Here is an 18,017-nt window from a genome sequence, read left to right as displayed (position 1 = left end):
AGGAAGAGTTCATGGGAGTAAAGTTAAATGACTTAATACTTTCTGAACTTTCAAAAAAAAACAATGAGATGGCTCCACCACTGTACCTATTAATTGGGAAGTCTTAGAAGAATTCTTTCCTGTTCAACTTCTTGCAAGACCAACTTAATTCATAAAACAACTCACTATCTACCATCTGTTGTCACATATCATTACTCAGTGTAAACTGCCCAGTGGAGAGATAAGAAAAACATCTGAATAAGCAGCTGGGTGAGATAAAGCCCTGAGCCTGTACAGACACAGAAAAGAAGAAGATACCCAAGTCCTTACTGCAGATTACCTTCTTCCAGTCTGCATCTGCCTGAGAGCTGGGAAATGCAGGCTACAGATTACAAGAGTTTTTAGATTCCTAGTTGATGCTAAAACCATCTACAAATGGTCTCTCAGCAGGTGCCCATCTCAGAAACCCTGACCTCAGTGCCACTGTCCCACAGACTTAAAACACCTCAGCCAAAAGCCATCAGGCTTAAGAAATTCAGCCACACAAAGAATGGCAGCTGGAGGCTGTCCAGCATGCTCTCCATTGACTTATCACACACTATCAGCCCCAGCACAAAGCCTCTATTTTTAGCTCTTCTTGTGGTATCTGGATCCAGCCAATCTAAAAGAAACAGAAGAAATTAGTCTAGGATTCTTTGCTCCTTAATTTTCATAGAACTCCTACCCAAAGAACAGTTCTGCTCAAAGCCCTCACAGCAATTTAAATCCCTGATGGATCCAAGAACCTTTTAATACAATAAGAAATCCCATGTTCTCTTTGAGTCTCCTATAATTTTAATAAAACATATCTAGACCTTGTGTACCAAATTTACTTCCACAAATATTCTGGCACTAAGACTTGGTGCAAGCCCTCTTCAACAAGGCGGTCTCAACTTTCCTTCTGAGAAGACTTTGAGGGGATAATGATGAAAATACACACAAAGATAGATGTGAAGTGATTTAATTCAATCCCATTGCTGGAAGGTACAGAAAGCAATGCAGCCTCCCCATCCATGAAGTGTTTATGAAAACATTCCACCAGCAATTTACGGCTGCGTCAGACAAATGGAAGCGGTGTCAGAACTTGCATCCTTTATGCTAAACCATCCAAAAACAACACAGAAAAGCCAGGTTATCCGCCCCAGTCAGCATTTTAATTTTTTAAAACTCATTTGTGTGAGGTTTTTCATCCTTCTTAAATCCCTGTGGCATACACCTAAGCACTAACAAAAAGATTATTTTGACATCGTTGCTCTTGGCTTCTCTTGGGGCATACCTACCTTTGTAAAAGGGTTTCACACTTTCCTGGGCAAGGTAAGCTCCTCGGATTGGATCAGCAAACCTGTGTCTGACAGACACAGGGACACAAGCCTGACACACAAAGCACAAGGCAGGGAAGCTAAGGCTCCTTAAAGAATGAGGGAGATGTTGGAATATGTCTCAGGGAGTGTGGAAGGTACTGGTTATCTACACACAGCATCCTATGAATCCAGATACTCTCATGCATTAATAATTTCACATATTTATAAAGGAATTAATACACTCTCATAGAGGAATACCTGAAATATCAGTTAGTCTCTAGAATATTCTTATTTTGTTGGTTAACTGCACTTAAATAATGCATAGAAAGTACAGCAATAATTGAGTCAAGGAAAAACAAGAACAAATACATCACCAACTGTCAGGGCTATCACCTGGCATGAGTTGGTTTGTTGTACCTTTAACACCCTGACAGTTTGGGCCCAATGTGGGAATGTGCCTTAAGAAGGAAGATCTGCATATAAAGGCCTGACTTACAAAAAACAGAATTTGCTTATGGAATAGGAAAAAAGAAAACCACTGCAAACTGGGCTGTAAGCTCTTGGAGAGGTCCAGGCATGATTATTTCATATAAATATGCTTAAAATATTAATTTATGATTGCCTAAATATCTAAATTTAAAGGTTTTTACCCAAAGGGAAACTCCACAAACTAGGCACAGAACACTGAAGAGATGAGCACCCTCTTTACCTGGGCACTTGCATTTTCACATTAAAATGCAAAGCTGTGAGTTTCTTTAACCACCAGTTAAGTATTGAAAAAAGAGAGACTGAGATATGTGAAGTATTTAACAGGCTCAGGACATCTTCCAGTCCAATGACAAGCACTTTGATAAAACACAAACTACAAATGAACACATTCTGTCTTTCCAAGCATTCTATTACCAAAGCCAAATGCAGAGACACTCGCCCTCGTTGCTTCTGAGACCTGGAAGAGAAAGTACTAAGTTAATAATAACAACGATAATACAGAATTTAAAGTTAATATGGAAAATTATGGGTGAAGATCAGACAGAAGAATTATCCTCTTATGAAAAATAGCACTAAAACAGGACTAGCAATAGCACAGCAAGCCTTTATTATTGCTCTTTGAACACATACACAAATTTATCTTGTGCTGCTATAGTACTTTCAGCAGTTTCATTGTCAGGTCCCATTTTCTGCTTCCTCCGTTCTCCCCTTCTCCTGATTCAAAACCATCCCTTTAACACATCATTCCTAATTAGATGATTAGTGCTTGGAAGGGCAGGAGATAAGTCATTTGCATAATTTAATCATAAAAAGAAGTTAAAGATACAGATTTTGCTGTTCGTTTGTACAATTATCTTCACCAGCCTGGGGGGCTGAGATATTAATGTGATTAAACAGTATTTCTGCAAACAGGCAACTGTGTGTCCTCTATTAAAGCAGAGCTGGAGGCAAATGAAAAATTAATTTTAGAAGACAATCAATTTTATTCTACATGACTGTAATAAATAACAGCCCATCTGCAGACAAGTCATTAGGCCCTGGGAGGCTACACGTGTCACAAAGTCTAAATGACACACAAGGCCGAATTTTCCACCAAAACCAGAGTCAGAAATAGCCCAGCAATGACCATTCCCCTTCAGAGAGTGCCAAGGATTTCCCAGAAAAGCCAGGTGTGTGTGTGAAGTTCTAATCACCAGCCACCACTTGGGCTTGTACAGTGCTCACAAATACAGGGGCTTGGTGCTTTGCCCTTCATCATGTTTTCAGACTTTTCTGAATTCTGCAAGAGTAAATCAAGATTTGACTAAATAGCCAGGATGCTACCAATGATGCCATAACCTTTAGGAAAGGTATGTGCTAATTAAATACATAAAAATTATAATTTACTACTTTTTACGCTGTTAAGGTACCTAAAATGATTTTTCACTATTCTTTACATGCAGTCACCTCCACTTAGAATATTAAAATTCACTCCCTGATTAAAAATAATCAAGAGAGTCTCAAATACATGAAATATGATTAAACTTCAAGTAAGGATTTCTGAGTATGAGCAAAGCACAATATATGCACAGCAACAAGTCTACAGTATTCCCTATACTAAAATGATTTGTATTTATTACCACTGGTAAACACTTCCCCTAATGGAAAAAGTGAATATTCCTATTGACCCTGTAACCCCTGATTCTTGACAAGTGTTTAGCAGGCAATGCAAATGAACATCTATTGTCTCTCACTATTCCTGGCCCATGTAGTGCATTTCATCACAAAAATGCAGATCTTTACTGGAAAGGTTTGGGCTTCCACTACGCACTTTCTCTACTTTTTTTTCCTGTACAAATATATGTTAATAAAATCTATTCAAATATGAGACTCACTAAATACATGGGGATACAAATGATGTCCCAAGGATCGTTTCATTATTCCACTTCCAAAGTTGCATGAAATGTTTCCTGATGTGGTCCTAAGTAACTTAGAGATTAATTCATTGCCATGCACTGAGGTACAATCCAAAAATCACTGAAATCACTTGAAGACTGGGGTTTTACAATGGTTCCACTGTGGAATTTCACCTGCTATCAGTCAAAAAGACAAAGCAAAGCAATCTCCTCCTCCGTGAAAGATCCAAAGCCTCTGTGTTCCTTCAGTCTCCTCTGCAGTCTTACACAGAGGAATAAGTCAGGACATTGTGAAAAATCAACAGCAAAAAAAGGAACTTTCAAATTTTGCCCACAGTCATACAAGCAAACTAAGCAATCAACCTAAACACTTCAACAAAAACACTCTTTGCCCACCTACTGTCTGTAAACTTGTTTACTTTCACTCAGATTCTCACAGTGCTAGACGCTACAGGGGATTATTCTGGAAATAACTTGACATCATCAGATAAACTTCATGTGCATAAGATGCTAAAAAGAGCTTCTGACTAAAAAGCAGAAGAGTAAACAGTAGCATCAAAAACCCCTGCAAACAATCACCAGTATCAAAATATGGTCAAGAAATTCTTAAACTTTGAGCTTAATAGACACTTTTAAAGTTTCAAAGACAATTCCATGACCAGCACAGCAAATGAAACCAGTGAGTGGTGTCTGCTGTTTGTGTACTGAGTTATTGTGCTGTTTTTGTGAATGACAGGTCAATCTAGATGTAGAGGAAAGATGAAACTGTGTGGCCACAAGAACCTGAAGATGTCATAGAGAAATTCTGTGACAGCCAAGGATGGGGGGAAATCATCATCACAGAGCAGCACACTCAGACCCTAACGCAGCACACCACTGCAATGAAAGGCAGCCCTGCTAGAATAAGTCACTTATGGAGCTGCCTTACATGTGAGACTGAGCAGCAGAGATGCTCATCCCTGCCAGGCATTTAACTTCTTGTTAATAGCTAAGTTTAAAAAAACCACCAAAAATATGGCATTTATACTATCAGAAACTTCACATGAATGAATAAAAAAAAGTTCTCATGAAGACTTTCTATCCAGATGAGAATACACCAGTGTTAAGAACTCAGTCACTCAACTGACCTTCAGGCAGTGAACACAAGTTCTTTAAAATGGCTTTAAAAGTCTAATACCATAAACTGAACTACTCCATTGCACTCTCTGCATTACTGGGGAAAGGTGACTACAACAAATGTCTCACCAATATTTTTTGGTTTGCACACCAAGAGGAATAGAGATTCTCTCCTTTAAGGACGAATAACTAAGATGAAGCAGTTGTTACAGGGCTGTGGTTGTGGGGTGGGAGAGGGACATGCAAACTAAAATTCTGAAGAAAGCATATTTAAATAGGGCAAGGTAAGTGAATGACCAGAAACCCTCTACCTTAACATGCAGGAAAAAAGTCATTCACGAAACTGCAAGACAGAAATGTTCCTAAAGTCCAGCAAGAAGAGATTTGTTTGAACCAAACTCAGTTGTGTGGCAAGCAAGACAATTCATAAAAAACAGAGCAGAAAGGAGTGACAGCAATTCTGGTTCTGAGACAAGAAATCTTAGTTCATAATCAGCAGGATCAATTAATGCTCTTCTGCACTGCTGACCACGAGCACAAGTGAGGTTTGCAGTGTTACAGCAGCAATTCTGGCCAAACCCTTGCTGAGGGCTCCTGCCAGAGGCACCGTGGCTGCTGAGAGCATGGCACACACCTGGAATGCAGCAGGGCAGCAAAGGGTGCAGCCAGCCTGCACTGAGCTCTCTGCACACAGGCAGACAGCCTGGCAGAACAGAAAAATGATTTTGTAACGGCAGGGTGCTCAACGTAAGGTATTCTGATAAGTCACCTATCAGATACATGAACTGCCATATATAAAAAAAAACAACAAATAAAGACTTAGAAGCCAAAAGGCTCCTCAAACCTACAAATTCATCTTTCAGCAACGAGCTCATACGACAGAGGGAACAGAACACCGAGTTCATTACCCTGGCTCCTGTTTCAGTATCCATATTCTGCTCTTGTCTAACTGCCAGCATTTTGCCACCTTGCTCTGCTCTCGTTTTTTTTATTGTTGGTTTTGGGAGTTTTTGCCCTTGGGGGAGGGGTTTCAGTTTTTCTTGTTTAGACATGTATTTTAAGTCTCACTGGAAAGACTTGACATTTTTCCTGCTTCTATTTTTCAGTATTATCTCAGCAGCTCTTTAGAAAATTGCCCTCCTTCAGCACACAACAATATTTAAAACTACGGGGAGGAGAGGAGGCAGCTGCAGACACCTGCAGCCCTGAAAGAGAGATGCCTTCATCAGCCTCCCAGAAAACAACAGGGATAACATTTCACAGACACAGGACATTCTCTGATTAACTGTTATCAAAACAGTCTATTAGCTAGCATGTAAAACTTGCACTAGGCAAAAACAACCCCTGCACATGTAAGAAAAACCATAATGCATAATATTTTAAACATGCTGATTCGAGGTTCTAAATTAAGCTCAAAGTATTTTATTTTCTTTCAACTAGCTTTATCTTCTTAATTAGCAACTCTTAAGTTACTGTAACATACAAGTAACAAAATCCCCCTCCTGGCACAACCTCTGTGCCAGGAGCTTTCTTTACAGCCTCCTTTATTTTGTAATTGCAAATATACAAATATTCTTCTCCAGGGGCAGTGTGGAATAGCCAAAGTCAGCTCCTCAGCACACACACACAGGATTTCAGGAAATTGTTTGTGAGACAGAGATGGCACAAGATGACTTGGCTGACTCCCACGAAGAGTGTCTGTGCTGACCTGCCTGGGTGACTCCTGCGCAGGGCAGTGACCCCAGCAGGGGCTGCCTGTGACATCTACTCCCAGATCCCACAGAATCCAGCCATCCCAGAAAAATCTTTCTTCCACACCACAGCTATTTCTACTCTGCAAATAAGTTGCCCAGAGGGGCTGAGTCTCAATCCTTGCCAATATTCAAAATCTAACTGGAGACAGCTCAGGACAACCAACTCCAGCTGATCCCAGTGAGACAGAGGAACTGGGCTGGACCACAAAATCCCAGAATAGTTTGGGTTGGAAGAGACCTTAAAGCTCATCCCACCCTTGCCACAGGCAGGGACACCTTCTACTGTCCCAGGCTGCTCCAAGCCCTGTCCAGCCTGCCCTTGGACACTTCCAGGGACACACAGCCACAGCTGCTCTGGGCAGCCAGCACCCTGAGCTTGGCCTTCTCCACCCCACCAGGTTTACCCAGTCCCACCTCTGCAGCCTGTCCAGCTCCCTCTGGATCCATCCCTTCCCTCCAAGTGTGTGCCCATCCCACCCAGCCTGGGGCTGCTGCTGAAGGCTCCACCCCACTGCCCCTGTCCCCAGTGGCTCCATCCCACTGCCCCTGTCCCCAGTGGCTCCATCCCACTGTCACTGACACTGTCCCCAATGGCTCCATCCCACTGCCCCTGTCACTGTCCCCAATGGCTCCACCCCACTGCCCCTGTCACTGTCCCCAGTGGCTCCATCCCACTATCACTGACACCAGTCGCTCCATCCCACTGTCCCTGTCACTGTCCCCAATGGCTCCACCCCACTGCCCCTGTCCCCAGGGTTAAACAACCTCAGTGCCAACCCCCACCCTGGCACACCACTGCTCCCTGGGCTTTGCCTGGGGATCCAGCAGCTGACTGCAGCTCTGAGCATCTCCATCCAGCCAATTCCTCAGCCATGCTCCATCCATCCAGCCCACCTGGCTCCAGCTTAGGGACAGGGAGAGCCCTCATCTCAAAATGCACAAAGATGGCCTCAAGAAGACCCTGCTAGCCTCAAAAATTTTGTGATTCTGTAAAATGTTTGATTTGGAACTGTATACACAGTGTGAAGTAACTCTGATGAACTTTCTAAAATAAAAAGTGTTCGAATTCCACTGTCCATTCAGGCTTGAAAACAGCAAGAAAAAAGTCTTGGTGTTTTGTTGATTTAAAATAGCTTGAGAGCATCCCAGCCTAAAAGTTCTCTTGCCACGGACTAGACAGAATTGAATTACATGCTGAGAATGTTACTCACTCACATGGCTTTGAGAAGCATATAAAAAACTAAAGACTTTAACTAAGGACACCAAGATAGCCCACACAGCCCTATAAGTTTATTTAGCAATTTTAGCTCATGCCCATAGCAAATGCAATTTACACTAAATTTCTGGATTATTCTAAAGTCTCCCTCTCCAAAAATCAATGTTGATTTCCAGGGTTGGGAGAGCTTCAGAAAAATCTAGCAGTTTAGTTTAACTCACATCATACATGAATTCATCAGTATGGAAACATTTTATCAATGAGTAGGTGTGTATCTTAATTGCAAAAATGCTGTATTAAATGTAAATTCTGTTTTAACTTACAGGGGAGCTGATATGTATTATCTGATAGAATATGAAAACTCTGATCACAGGAGCCTATGGCTGGGAACAAGAGTGAGGAAGACTAAGACCAGTAAATGCAAAATGCTACTGAAAAACAGCCCTGAGATTCTTTCAAAGAAAAATCAGAGCTACGACTGCTCAAAATACTGTCATCCTACCAGAGCCAGAAAGGATGAGGGGGTGGCATTGCAAAGAGGCAGCACAACCTCCTGGCATGGAGCTCATTTCTGTGTCTGAGCACAGGAAACCCTCAAGTCTTACAAGCTGTGAGATGTGTCAGGTTGAGCCTTGAACAGAATAACTGCACTGGTGATGCACAACGTGACATATTTCAGTACATTTTAGTCATGAACAGACTGGACTTACTTTTAGACCAAATAAATAAGTAACATCTTGATTATACAAACATACTTTTCACAGCCCCTGAAGTAATTTTTCCTCCTCTGTTTTACAGAAGGAGCACAATCAAGAAAGAAACTCGAAAATCATTACAGGAGATGACCTCAAGATTCAAAATCTACCCAACACCTCGTATGTCACACACAACTACAGCCAGTGGTAAGGGCAACTGAACCATTTACCTGAAATGGAAAAATATTTCAAAATAGTTTAGACTTCACCTGATTCACTGACACAATACATCACAGAAGGTACCAGCTCAAGGAGGAGAGTAAACTAGCTGACTTGCTGGGAAAAATCTGAAGGAACATATATTAAGGATCTTTTCAATACTTACAATTCCTATAAAATACATTTCAATACTTCAGTGACTACATGCCAAATCCTTAACTAATACTGTCACTGGAAACCTTCAATTAATGACAATATTAGCGGAGCTTTATGTAGCATAGATAATAGTGCACATGCACAATATAGCAAGATACCTAAAGTTTTACACATTAGTTGTAAAAAGCCCATTAATAAGGAATAATCCAATAAAAGCTCTGTTTGTCATGGCATTACCATGTTTTTTAGTGTAAGAAAAAAGAGTCTCCTTCTTAAATAACTACTAAATGCTTGGGGTTCTAACATATTGCTGCAAGCTATAATGGTTATAACTGTTAATCCAATACACCTTTTATACAAACCCATAAACACACGAGTGGAAAAATAGCACAGATGTTCATCTCTAATGCAATTTCCATTCAATTTCCTAAGTGCAGTCCCTGTGTGCAAACTAGCTTAACGTTATGTTTAGCTTGCAAATTCTTTTAATAAATAATGAATGCAATAAAACTGGTAGATCAATGGCAAGCTGAGAAATCATAAAAAAGCCTTTTGTGCTCATGCTGTTGCCGATTTCAAACTTTAATCCAGCTACAGATCAATAGTACTTTTTCTTTTTAACCCATCCCAGAGATAGCAGACAGAGTGGATGTAGGTTAAATGCCAGTACCAGATATCAATTTCCAGAAACTTGATAACATCAGGCACAATTGCAATCGAACATTTTATACCTGATCATAGGAACAATATACACTGCTAAACATCACACTTTAAAGCACTGCACAGTAATAAAGGCAGCACATTAATTGGTTTTGGTTCTTACTTTCTGGAGAAGTGGTATTTGTGAGTCACCAAAGGCTCTGACATAATCTATTTTAATGAGCAAAATGGGCTCAGGGGGTCAGGATGTACTGACAAGGGAATATAATCTCCCCACGACTGCTAGTGACAATAAACTTTACACACACACACACACAACACAACAGCATGGCTGCACTAACAAAAATTAAAGGCAAGCAAAGAAATTTCTGCTTTACAGGATCGGATATTGGAACCTTCTGGGGCAGGTATCAAAGTACACTGGTTAATAGGTATCAGTGTTTCTTACAGGTTGTAGAATGGAGGGAGAGGGGAAACCCCATTACCCAGACACTTTGGATAACCCTGTTTTACCAAGAGGGAACAGAGATCAAAAGCCTGTAGCCTCGAGGGACAGTTCTAATATCAACCAGGATAAATCTAAATCACTAAGAATCATTACTAACTAACATACTTGTGCTTGGCAATGCAGGTTTAATCAGAACATATAAAAACCTTGCCTTGGCTTACACCAAAGGAACACATCCCAGACAGCAGGAACTCTGAAGCAGCCTCATTACGTTTGTGTTTGATATTAGTACTGTGCATGTAAATAATCATTAAAATCACACATTTCCATACACCTACAGGTTTTATTACACTGATAATCACACAAAGAACTTACAAAAGCAACCAGCTGGGAACTTTCCATGTATTTTAAAGTAGGGATTCGGATAACTTTGTTTGCAACTTCAGAAAATTCGCAATTATCACCTCTGGAAAAGCACAAAAGAGATTCAAGATCCTACATTCAGCAAGTACAAGATCAGACCCAAAAACATAGGAACACATTATTCTTCCAAAAGCAGGGTTCAGTAAACATGTTCCACCTTTGATGAGAAGGGCTCAGATCTTCGAAACATTTTTAAGTTCTTTGCCCTTGCACTGGAAAACGGCCCCTGGCATGAAAGGGAGGTTCACCTCAGCAAAGTCAAAACAGAGACTTTACAGCCCAGATTTCAACACCTTTTTAATACTAATGCTGACAAACAGCCCTTAAAAAATACCAGTTCCAACCTGAAAGCAGTGAAATAAACAAGACAATTCTTAGAACATCTCATGAGGCTCTTTTGAAATATTTACTGCAGAATTACTAAGGTAGATAGAGACTACTTTCTCACTCTGAGGCCACTGCCATACAATTAAAACATAATTCTTTAATTCAGTGGGTTTTGCTGTGCTCCTCAGCCCTACCAAAGTTGGTTTTCCCTGCCTTTCAAAGCAGGGCACAAACAGAGGCTGTGTGTGCAGCCACAGCCCCAGCGTGAGAATAATTCCCCATCTCCAGAGCTGGTCCCTTCTGGAGGCTTTCTGAGTATAATGCTATTGCCACACATTGATATATTGGTGAGAGAAAGGCAAATATAACAATGCTAAAGCTTAAACTCATTTGAATAAACTGTGAATTTCTATTACATATATTGTTTCCTTTATCAAATTGGAACTACTGGAGCAAGAATACCAAGAATGCCAACATAAATCTAGATCCGTTACAGCCAGTTTCTCCAATTTATTCTCAGAAGCCTTAAAGACAAAAAGTCAAAGTTCTTCCGTGTCAAGGAAAAATTAGGAAAAGGAACACTCCTGATAATTTTAAAAATGAAAATAAAACTGTCACAGAGAGAAATGAGGTTTAACAAAATGACTGCACAAAATACTATTTTATCCTCTAAAGAAAAACAAAGATGACCACGAGTGGTTTAGTAACCACTGAGGAATAAAAGCTGTGCATAGCCTACGTGGGAAACAGATCTTCATTATTCATGGCAAAGTACTTTACACTTTGTGCTATCTTTTCCTCAGAATTTAAAACCTTTCCACAAAGACACGTCCTAGCCTTTGATGGTTTGTGTTCCCCAGGTTCTGCCCAAGATCATGGATACCAGACTAAACTGACCCGAAATTAACAGTGATCAACAACTTCTCCAACACAACTGGCCCTACACAGCGAGTAACAGCAGAAACATAATAAACAAGTATTTTAAATCTAACAGATGTTGAATCCAGACATACTTAACTTTAAAAGAAAATTCTTAATGAGGTAAAAAAAGGAAAAAAGAAAAGCCTTACTTCAGCCTGTAATCAATTTGGACACGATGATATTCTATTTATAGCAATACTTTTAACATGTTCCAGTCTTATATTATTTATTCGTATCATTCCTATTACAATGAAATATTAATGTTGAGAAAGTGGTTACTCTATTAAGGAGCTATTCTATGTTTAGATTTTAATATTGATCTCCACTATTTGGGAATAATTAATCATTCTGTAAGAATCTGCATTTGCCTGCGTTTTAATACGATCAGAAGTTTAGCATCTTCCCCCACAATAATGCCAAGATTAAATTTATATTTTGACCTATTCCTAAAGGCAATTTAGTTATTCCAACAGAAGGGGGAAAAGGGGATACCGCCACTTTAAAAGCTTCAATCTCTTTGACATTGCTGGCAGTGTATGGGAACATTAATGCATCTGTCATGATAACAAGCTAAGAATAACATCTAGACATCAAACCGAGCAGAGAATCCATCTGAAGTGATTCATTCAGATCTGTCTCATTGATTTATTAAACACAGGGCAACATCTGCAGCCTCACAGAGCCGCTTGGCGAAATTAATGCAAGATCAATTCAAATGGAAAAAAGTGCAAAAGAGATAAATCAAAACACAATTTGCATGCAGTTCCACAATCAGGCTTATTGGGTGCAAATGCTCAATTTTCCTCCCAAAGCAAATGAGTTTAAATGTTGTTTTATCTTCGTAGAATTGTGTGATTTGAAGTGACAGTGAAGAGTTCTGCAGGTTGAAATGGTGAAAAGAAAAAAAGGAGAAGAAATGCTTGCAAAGACCTTTTGAATATGCAACAAGAATATCATTAATACCTAATTGTTTAGCTTTTTTGTCTTTGCTACAAAAACACAGTATTTTTCAGTTGTAGAAGTCTCAGTAGAAAATTACATATGTATTATGCATATACACATGCAGGAATCATACAAATACTCCATTTTGGAGGAAAAGCATGTTATCCTTCAAATGGGGAGCTCTAGTGCTATGATGAAAGAAGGGGATTTTAATCAAGGGTTCTCCAGATTAGATATGCATCTGATGAAAATATTCAAGTATTTTAGGAGTTTTGAACAGGCACAGACTTTCAAGATACCCAAAAAGAAAGAGGGATTTTTCCAAAAGCCTAACTGCACTGCTCAGAAAGTGGGAGAATTCCTTTCTCCAGCTCAAGCAGAATCCACTTTGCCAGTGATCTCTCTCCAGAGTGTCTGAAGTGAGCCTCCTCTCCAAGGAAGAGAGGGAAACTGAAAAACTGATCTTTATTTAAAAATGCTAACACCTCCAAAATTCATACATTTGGCCAAGTCTGAATGCAGGCTAAATATCCACTTAGGGAAAGAAGTTTATGGACAATCAGATGCTCCCATTTCCTATCAATATACAGGAAGCTGTGTGCAGTGCTACATGGCTGGATTGCTTTAATTATCATCTTGACATCAGTCTCCTAATAAAAGACAGAGTACTGCTGACTATAGGGTAGCTTTTAATAGTCAACATGACTAGACCCTCATTATCTCATAAAATTAAATGTCTGCATTTACTGCTTAAATTCATTTCTGAAGCCTTTTATTGTTTGTGAATAGCCGAAGTAATGCAAAATATTAGCTTAAATGGTTACTTTAAATCATAAAAATATATACCATGCACTGAAATGCTCTTTACTGGAAAGTATTCTGACCATTCACAGAATAATCCAGACCAACACTATGCCTTTCCAGTGGCCAGTAGCATCCATCAAACACAGAACTGCGTGGAAGAGGCTGTGATCACACTCATGTAATTCTGTTTTTCAGGACTGACATATGTACTACCATAAACATGTTCTTACTACAGTTTTAAATTTTCTTTTAAAAATACATCATCATTATAGTTTGCTTTTTTTTTTTCTAGTTAAGTAAATGTTATGCTTTACTACTAAATTTAAGTAATCCTCCATAATATAAGTAATATTTTAAGGTATTGCCCATCAGGAGCTAAATTTTGTCAGTATGTTGTACTCACTTGAGGGTGGGACCTGCAATGAAATGAGCAGTTAGTTTCATTTCACAAACCTTGCTTGCAAATTAAGAGTGCACCGTGCTGGCTAAAAACAAACATTAGGAAAACTGTGTAAATATGTGAATGACAATTTCAACAGTGCGTGTGAAGGGACTACAGAAATACACAGGTCAGAGCAACTCCTGCTACAGAACACACACACCACAAAACTTTCACCCACGGGTGTGCTTCTCTGAAGCTCTTACAAAACTCAAGTAGAAAAATGCAATAGAGTGAGCAATGGAAATAGAATTTATCTTTTTTTTTGGTTATATATAATTGATAGTTTGCATCCCGATTCAAAAAATAACTGAAAGTGCACACTAACATAAGAGATGCTGACTTTTACAAGTCAATTACCAGTGAAAATGATGATACCCAGCATCTTACTGCTTTCACTGGCAGCTCTTGAGTTCACTGCAGCATTTCTACAGTATTCAAATAAATACATAATTAATATTTTTTAAAAATTTTAATAGCTAACTAGAAAAGCAATGCACAGTATTCCGAGTCGAGAGCATTATTTCAAAAAAATCACACATTTTCAAGCCTTCACTTTCCAGGTACAGAACTAAAAACTGTGAGCATGTCTTTTAACAGTTCTACTGCATTTGATTTGTTTGATAACACGCACTGCAGTGCTTCCCAGGTCACTTCACAGCAAACAAAAATAATTAAGATTACTCATGTATTTAACTATTTTTACCCAACATTCTCTCCAGTAAGTATGGGCTGCTCAAGGGAAATAATAATCTGTAAATAAAATGAGGTATTAAGCATTTAATTAGCAGGACAGAATACAATTAACATTAGGTTACAATCCTTGAACAAAGTTTCAGGTGTGCTGATAACATTCCTCATGCGTTACACCTGAAACCCTCAATGCAAAACACCTGATGGGAGCAGGTCCTTCCAACCAGTGGCATCTTCATGAGGCACAAAGAAGCGAAATATAAATGGATTTGCTATTCTTGAACAGGTAAAAATACGTTTTCATAGCAGGGTGGGGAGAGTTTAAGCACATTCAACACGTGTGAGTCTGAGCTGAGAGCTCTGCCTCATCCGCAGCCTTTCCCAGGGCTCCGTTCCACTCTCTGCTCCTTTCAGCCCCTCCTGGAGCATCCCTTGGCTCCTCACCCACTGGTGCCTGCATTTCCCATTCTCTCGTCCTATCGCTCCCGTAAGTCTTTGTCAAAGGGAAGGGGGGAAAAAAAAGTTGGGAAATACAAGTTTCAAACATTTAACACTGCAGCATTTCGAGTTTTAAAACGCTGGTTTTATAAGAGCAGAAATCAAAGGACTTCATCTACAGACTACATCATATCAGATCCTCTATTTCCCTAATAAAAAACTTTGGCACGGTCACAGAAATTAACGAGATGTTTTTCTTTAACCATCAACTTTAATGCTAGTCGAGTCTCAGAAACATTTCACAGAAGCATTTACATGTTAAATGCGCCCCTTAGTAATCTAATGTATTGGAATAAAATTAATGTAAGCCTCAGACCTTACTTCCAAACCCATCACTAAAATAAAGAAGTGGGTGTGATGTCATCGAGGTGCCTGACATTGAAATAGGCAGCGGGAGAAGGGGCTACAGAAACAGAACGAGAGCAAGAAAAAAAGCACATAGGTCATAGTAACAGATCTAGGAATAAAGTGCATCTCTAAAGTGCCACCTGTAATATAAAGTGATTTGAAACAAAGCAAACATTGCTTTCAAAAATAACGCCCGGTCTGCTCCCGCTCCAGCGGCGAGTGCAGGATCAGGCCCCGCAGGGCAGGAAATTAAGTTATTAAAGATAAAACCCCCGTTCAGCACTAAGCAGGTAGAACCAGTGACACAAAGCCCTCAGTTACTGAGCACGGGCACGCCGCAGGTCGGATATCGCATCCAAAGCTCGCTGAAGCGTCTGTAAAGAAAGTTTGCTGCCACAGAAAGCAGCAGCACGCTGACATGGAAATGTTCTCGGAGACGTCCCTCACCAACTGCTGAAGCGGGCAATGGGAACTCCGGAGTGCCTGCCTTACACCCTGCCCCACGGCACCAGCGCTCCTGCCGAGCCCCGAGAGGGTTTTGTGTTTATTTAGATCATTATCATTTCTAAAGGCAGCAGCCATGAGGTCACAAACCAGGATTATAACCCCGAGTAAGCAGGACCCAGCAGGGATCCGGGGGCTCGGTGACCGAAGCCGGGCAGGGCAGGGGCTGCGGCCGCTCCGGAGCTGCGGGAGCGGAGCCGCTCCGGGGGCACCGGGACCCGCAGCCCCTGCCCGGGCACCCGGCCGGCACCACCCGCGGGAGCGCCGGAGCACAGCCGCGGGTTCCAGCGGGACAAATGTAACGGAGAAAACTTTTGGATATCCTGGTTGGGGTTTTTTTAAGGAGTGTTTTCGGGAACTATCGGCTTTCCCTGCTTGGAGAAAAGTTTGGAGACCGGCGCGCGGAGCCGCTCCGCTGCCCGGCGGTCCCGACCATGGCGGGGGCTGATGGAAGCAGGGAAAGTTTTCCGTGTCGGCACCGCCGCACCCCGGCCCCGCTCAGCCCCTCGGTGCCCCCAACGCCCCCCTCCCCTGGGACCCGCACCCCCGCCCCCGGCTGCGCTCCCCGCGGGCCGGCCGGGGGCGAGAGCGGAGCCTGCGCTCACCTCGCGTTGGTGCAGTCGTTGTACAAAGTTTCGAAGTCCTTCCTGGTGATGAGCTTGCAGCGGTTCACGCCGGGCTGGATGGCCCCCAGCCCGCGCAGGATGCGGACCTGCTCCACCGTGCACACCACGGGCGATATATCCAGCCGCTTCAGCTTGGTGTAGACCGTGTGCAGCCCTCCCACCAGGTGCTTGAGGAAGAGATCAAAGACCTGCGGCAGGCAGATCAGCTCCTGCCCCTCCACGAGGAACGAGGCCACCTTCACCCCGTGCAGGTCGACCATCTTACACTCGTTGCCGCCGCCGCCGCCCGCGCCGGCCCCGCCGCTGCCGGCCGAGAGGAAAGTGTTGACGAGGCTGTTAGTGAGGCGCGGGGACTCCGCGGGGCTGGAGTACAGCGGGTCCGCCCGGAACAAACCCGCCGAGCCCCCCGCGCCGCCGCCGCTGGAAGTTGCGGCGATGACGGGCGGCGCGGACACCGCCATGGCCGGCGCGGCTCCCCGCGGCTGCCTCAGCCCCGCGCTGCGCTCCGTGCGGTGCCGCCGGACCGCCGCGCTCCCGCCGCCCGCACGCAGCGCCCAGACCCCTCCCCAGCGCCGCCGGGGGAGAGTGACGGCGCCCTCCAGCCAATGCGCCCCGCCCGCCGCCAGCGCCGCCGCCGCGAGTGGCTGCGGGCGCGGGCGGGGCGGGGCAGCGCCGGCCGCGCACCTGGGGCGGGGGGCGTGCGGGAGCGAGGGCAGCGCGCCCCAGCGCCGCAACTCGGGGCAAAGTTTTGGGGGACGCTGGGGCAGCGAGGGACTCCCTCTCCAGGGGCTGGGAGAGCGCCCCGTGCCCCGAGCTGTGACGGGATCCCGCGGGGCTGCCCAGGCTGTGATGGGGTCTCGGTCCTGCGGGCGCTGCCCCGCGCTCGGAGGGAAGGGAGCGGAGGGGAGGCAGCGCTGGGCCCGTTCCCATCCCTGCCGCGGGGAGTTGGAGCGGTCGCTTCTCCCTGGCACGTTTGTAAGTGATAAAACACCTGTGCCTCGCCGGAGCTGGAGGCAGTGGGAGAGGAGGGGTGTCGGTGCGAGGCTCCTGCTTTGGTACCCGAGACAAGCACTCGTTTGTCTCGGGTACCAAAGCAGGAGCACCGAGCACCGGCCCAGGACAGAGCGCGATCCCACGGCCACTGAGTCAGGCCTAAAGCAAGCCGAGACCCTCCAGAACGGAGCACAAGCAGGACGGAGGGAGATGTGAGAGATGTGCAAGTTTGCTGTCGCTCGCACCAAGCAGAGCCCGTTCTCGGGAGGTCTGGCACGCAGTTGTTTGAAATTGCCAGCCTCGATGCGGCATCGGTTGTGGTTTGCGCATCAGTTGCGGCCCTCTCCTGACGCAGCCCCCAACCGCACCATGAGGTCCCTCGGCCTGCGAACATCCTGCACGTCCTGCACCCATCCAGGGCGGGTGACACAAGAACTGCCAAGGCTCCTGCATCCCTTCTCCCTGAACAAGAGGAGCGAAGGATGATCAGACATCCAGCACCCCCAGGGCACGCTGGCTACATTGGTTATTT

General features: G+C 43.3%; 1 protein-coding gene across 2 annotated transcripts in view; it reads right to left on the bottom strand.

Annotated features, from left to right (window-relative positions):
• Window positions 1-16,953, bottom strand: part of DACH2 (dachshund family transcription factor 2) — a 240,894-nt gene extending 223,941 nt beyond the window's left edge. For both annotated transcript variants that reach the window (XM_009090572.4, XM_030229066.2), the window contains exon 1: window positions 16,472-16,953. In XM_009090572.4, coding sequence (XP_009088820.3) covers window positions 16,472-16,953 — 482 coding nt within the window. The remainder of the gene's footprint in view (window positions 1-16,471) is intronic.
• Between the last annotated feature and the right edge of the window lie 1,064 nt (window positions 16,954-18,017).

This window comes from Serinus canaria, chromosome 4A (assembly GCF_022539315.1).
Source record: "Serinus canaria isolate serCan28SL12 chromosome 4A, serCan2020, whole genome shotgun sequence".
NCBI lineage: Eukaryota > Metazoa > Chordata > Aves > Passeriformes > Fringillidae > Serinus > Serinus canaria.
This window is presented reverse-complemented; position numbering and strand designations above follow the sequence as displayed.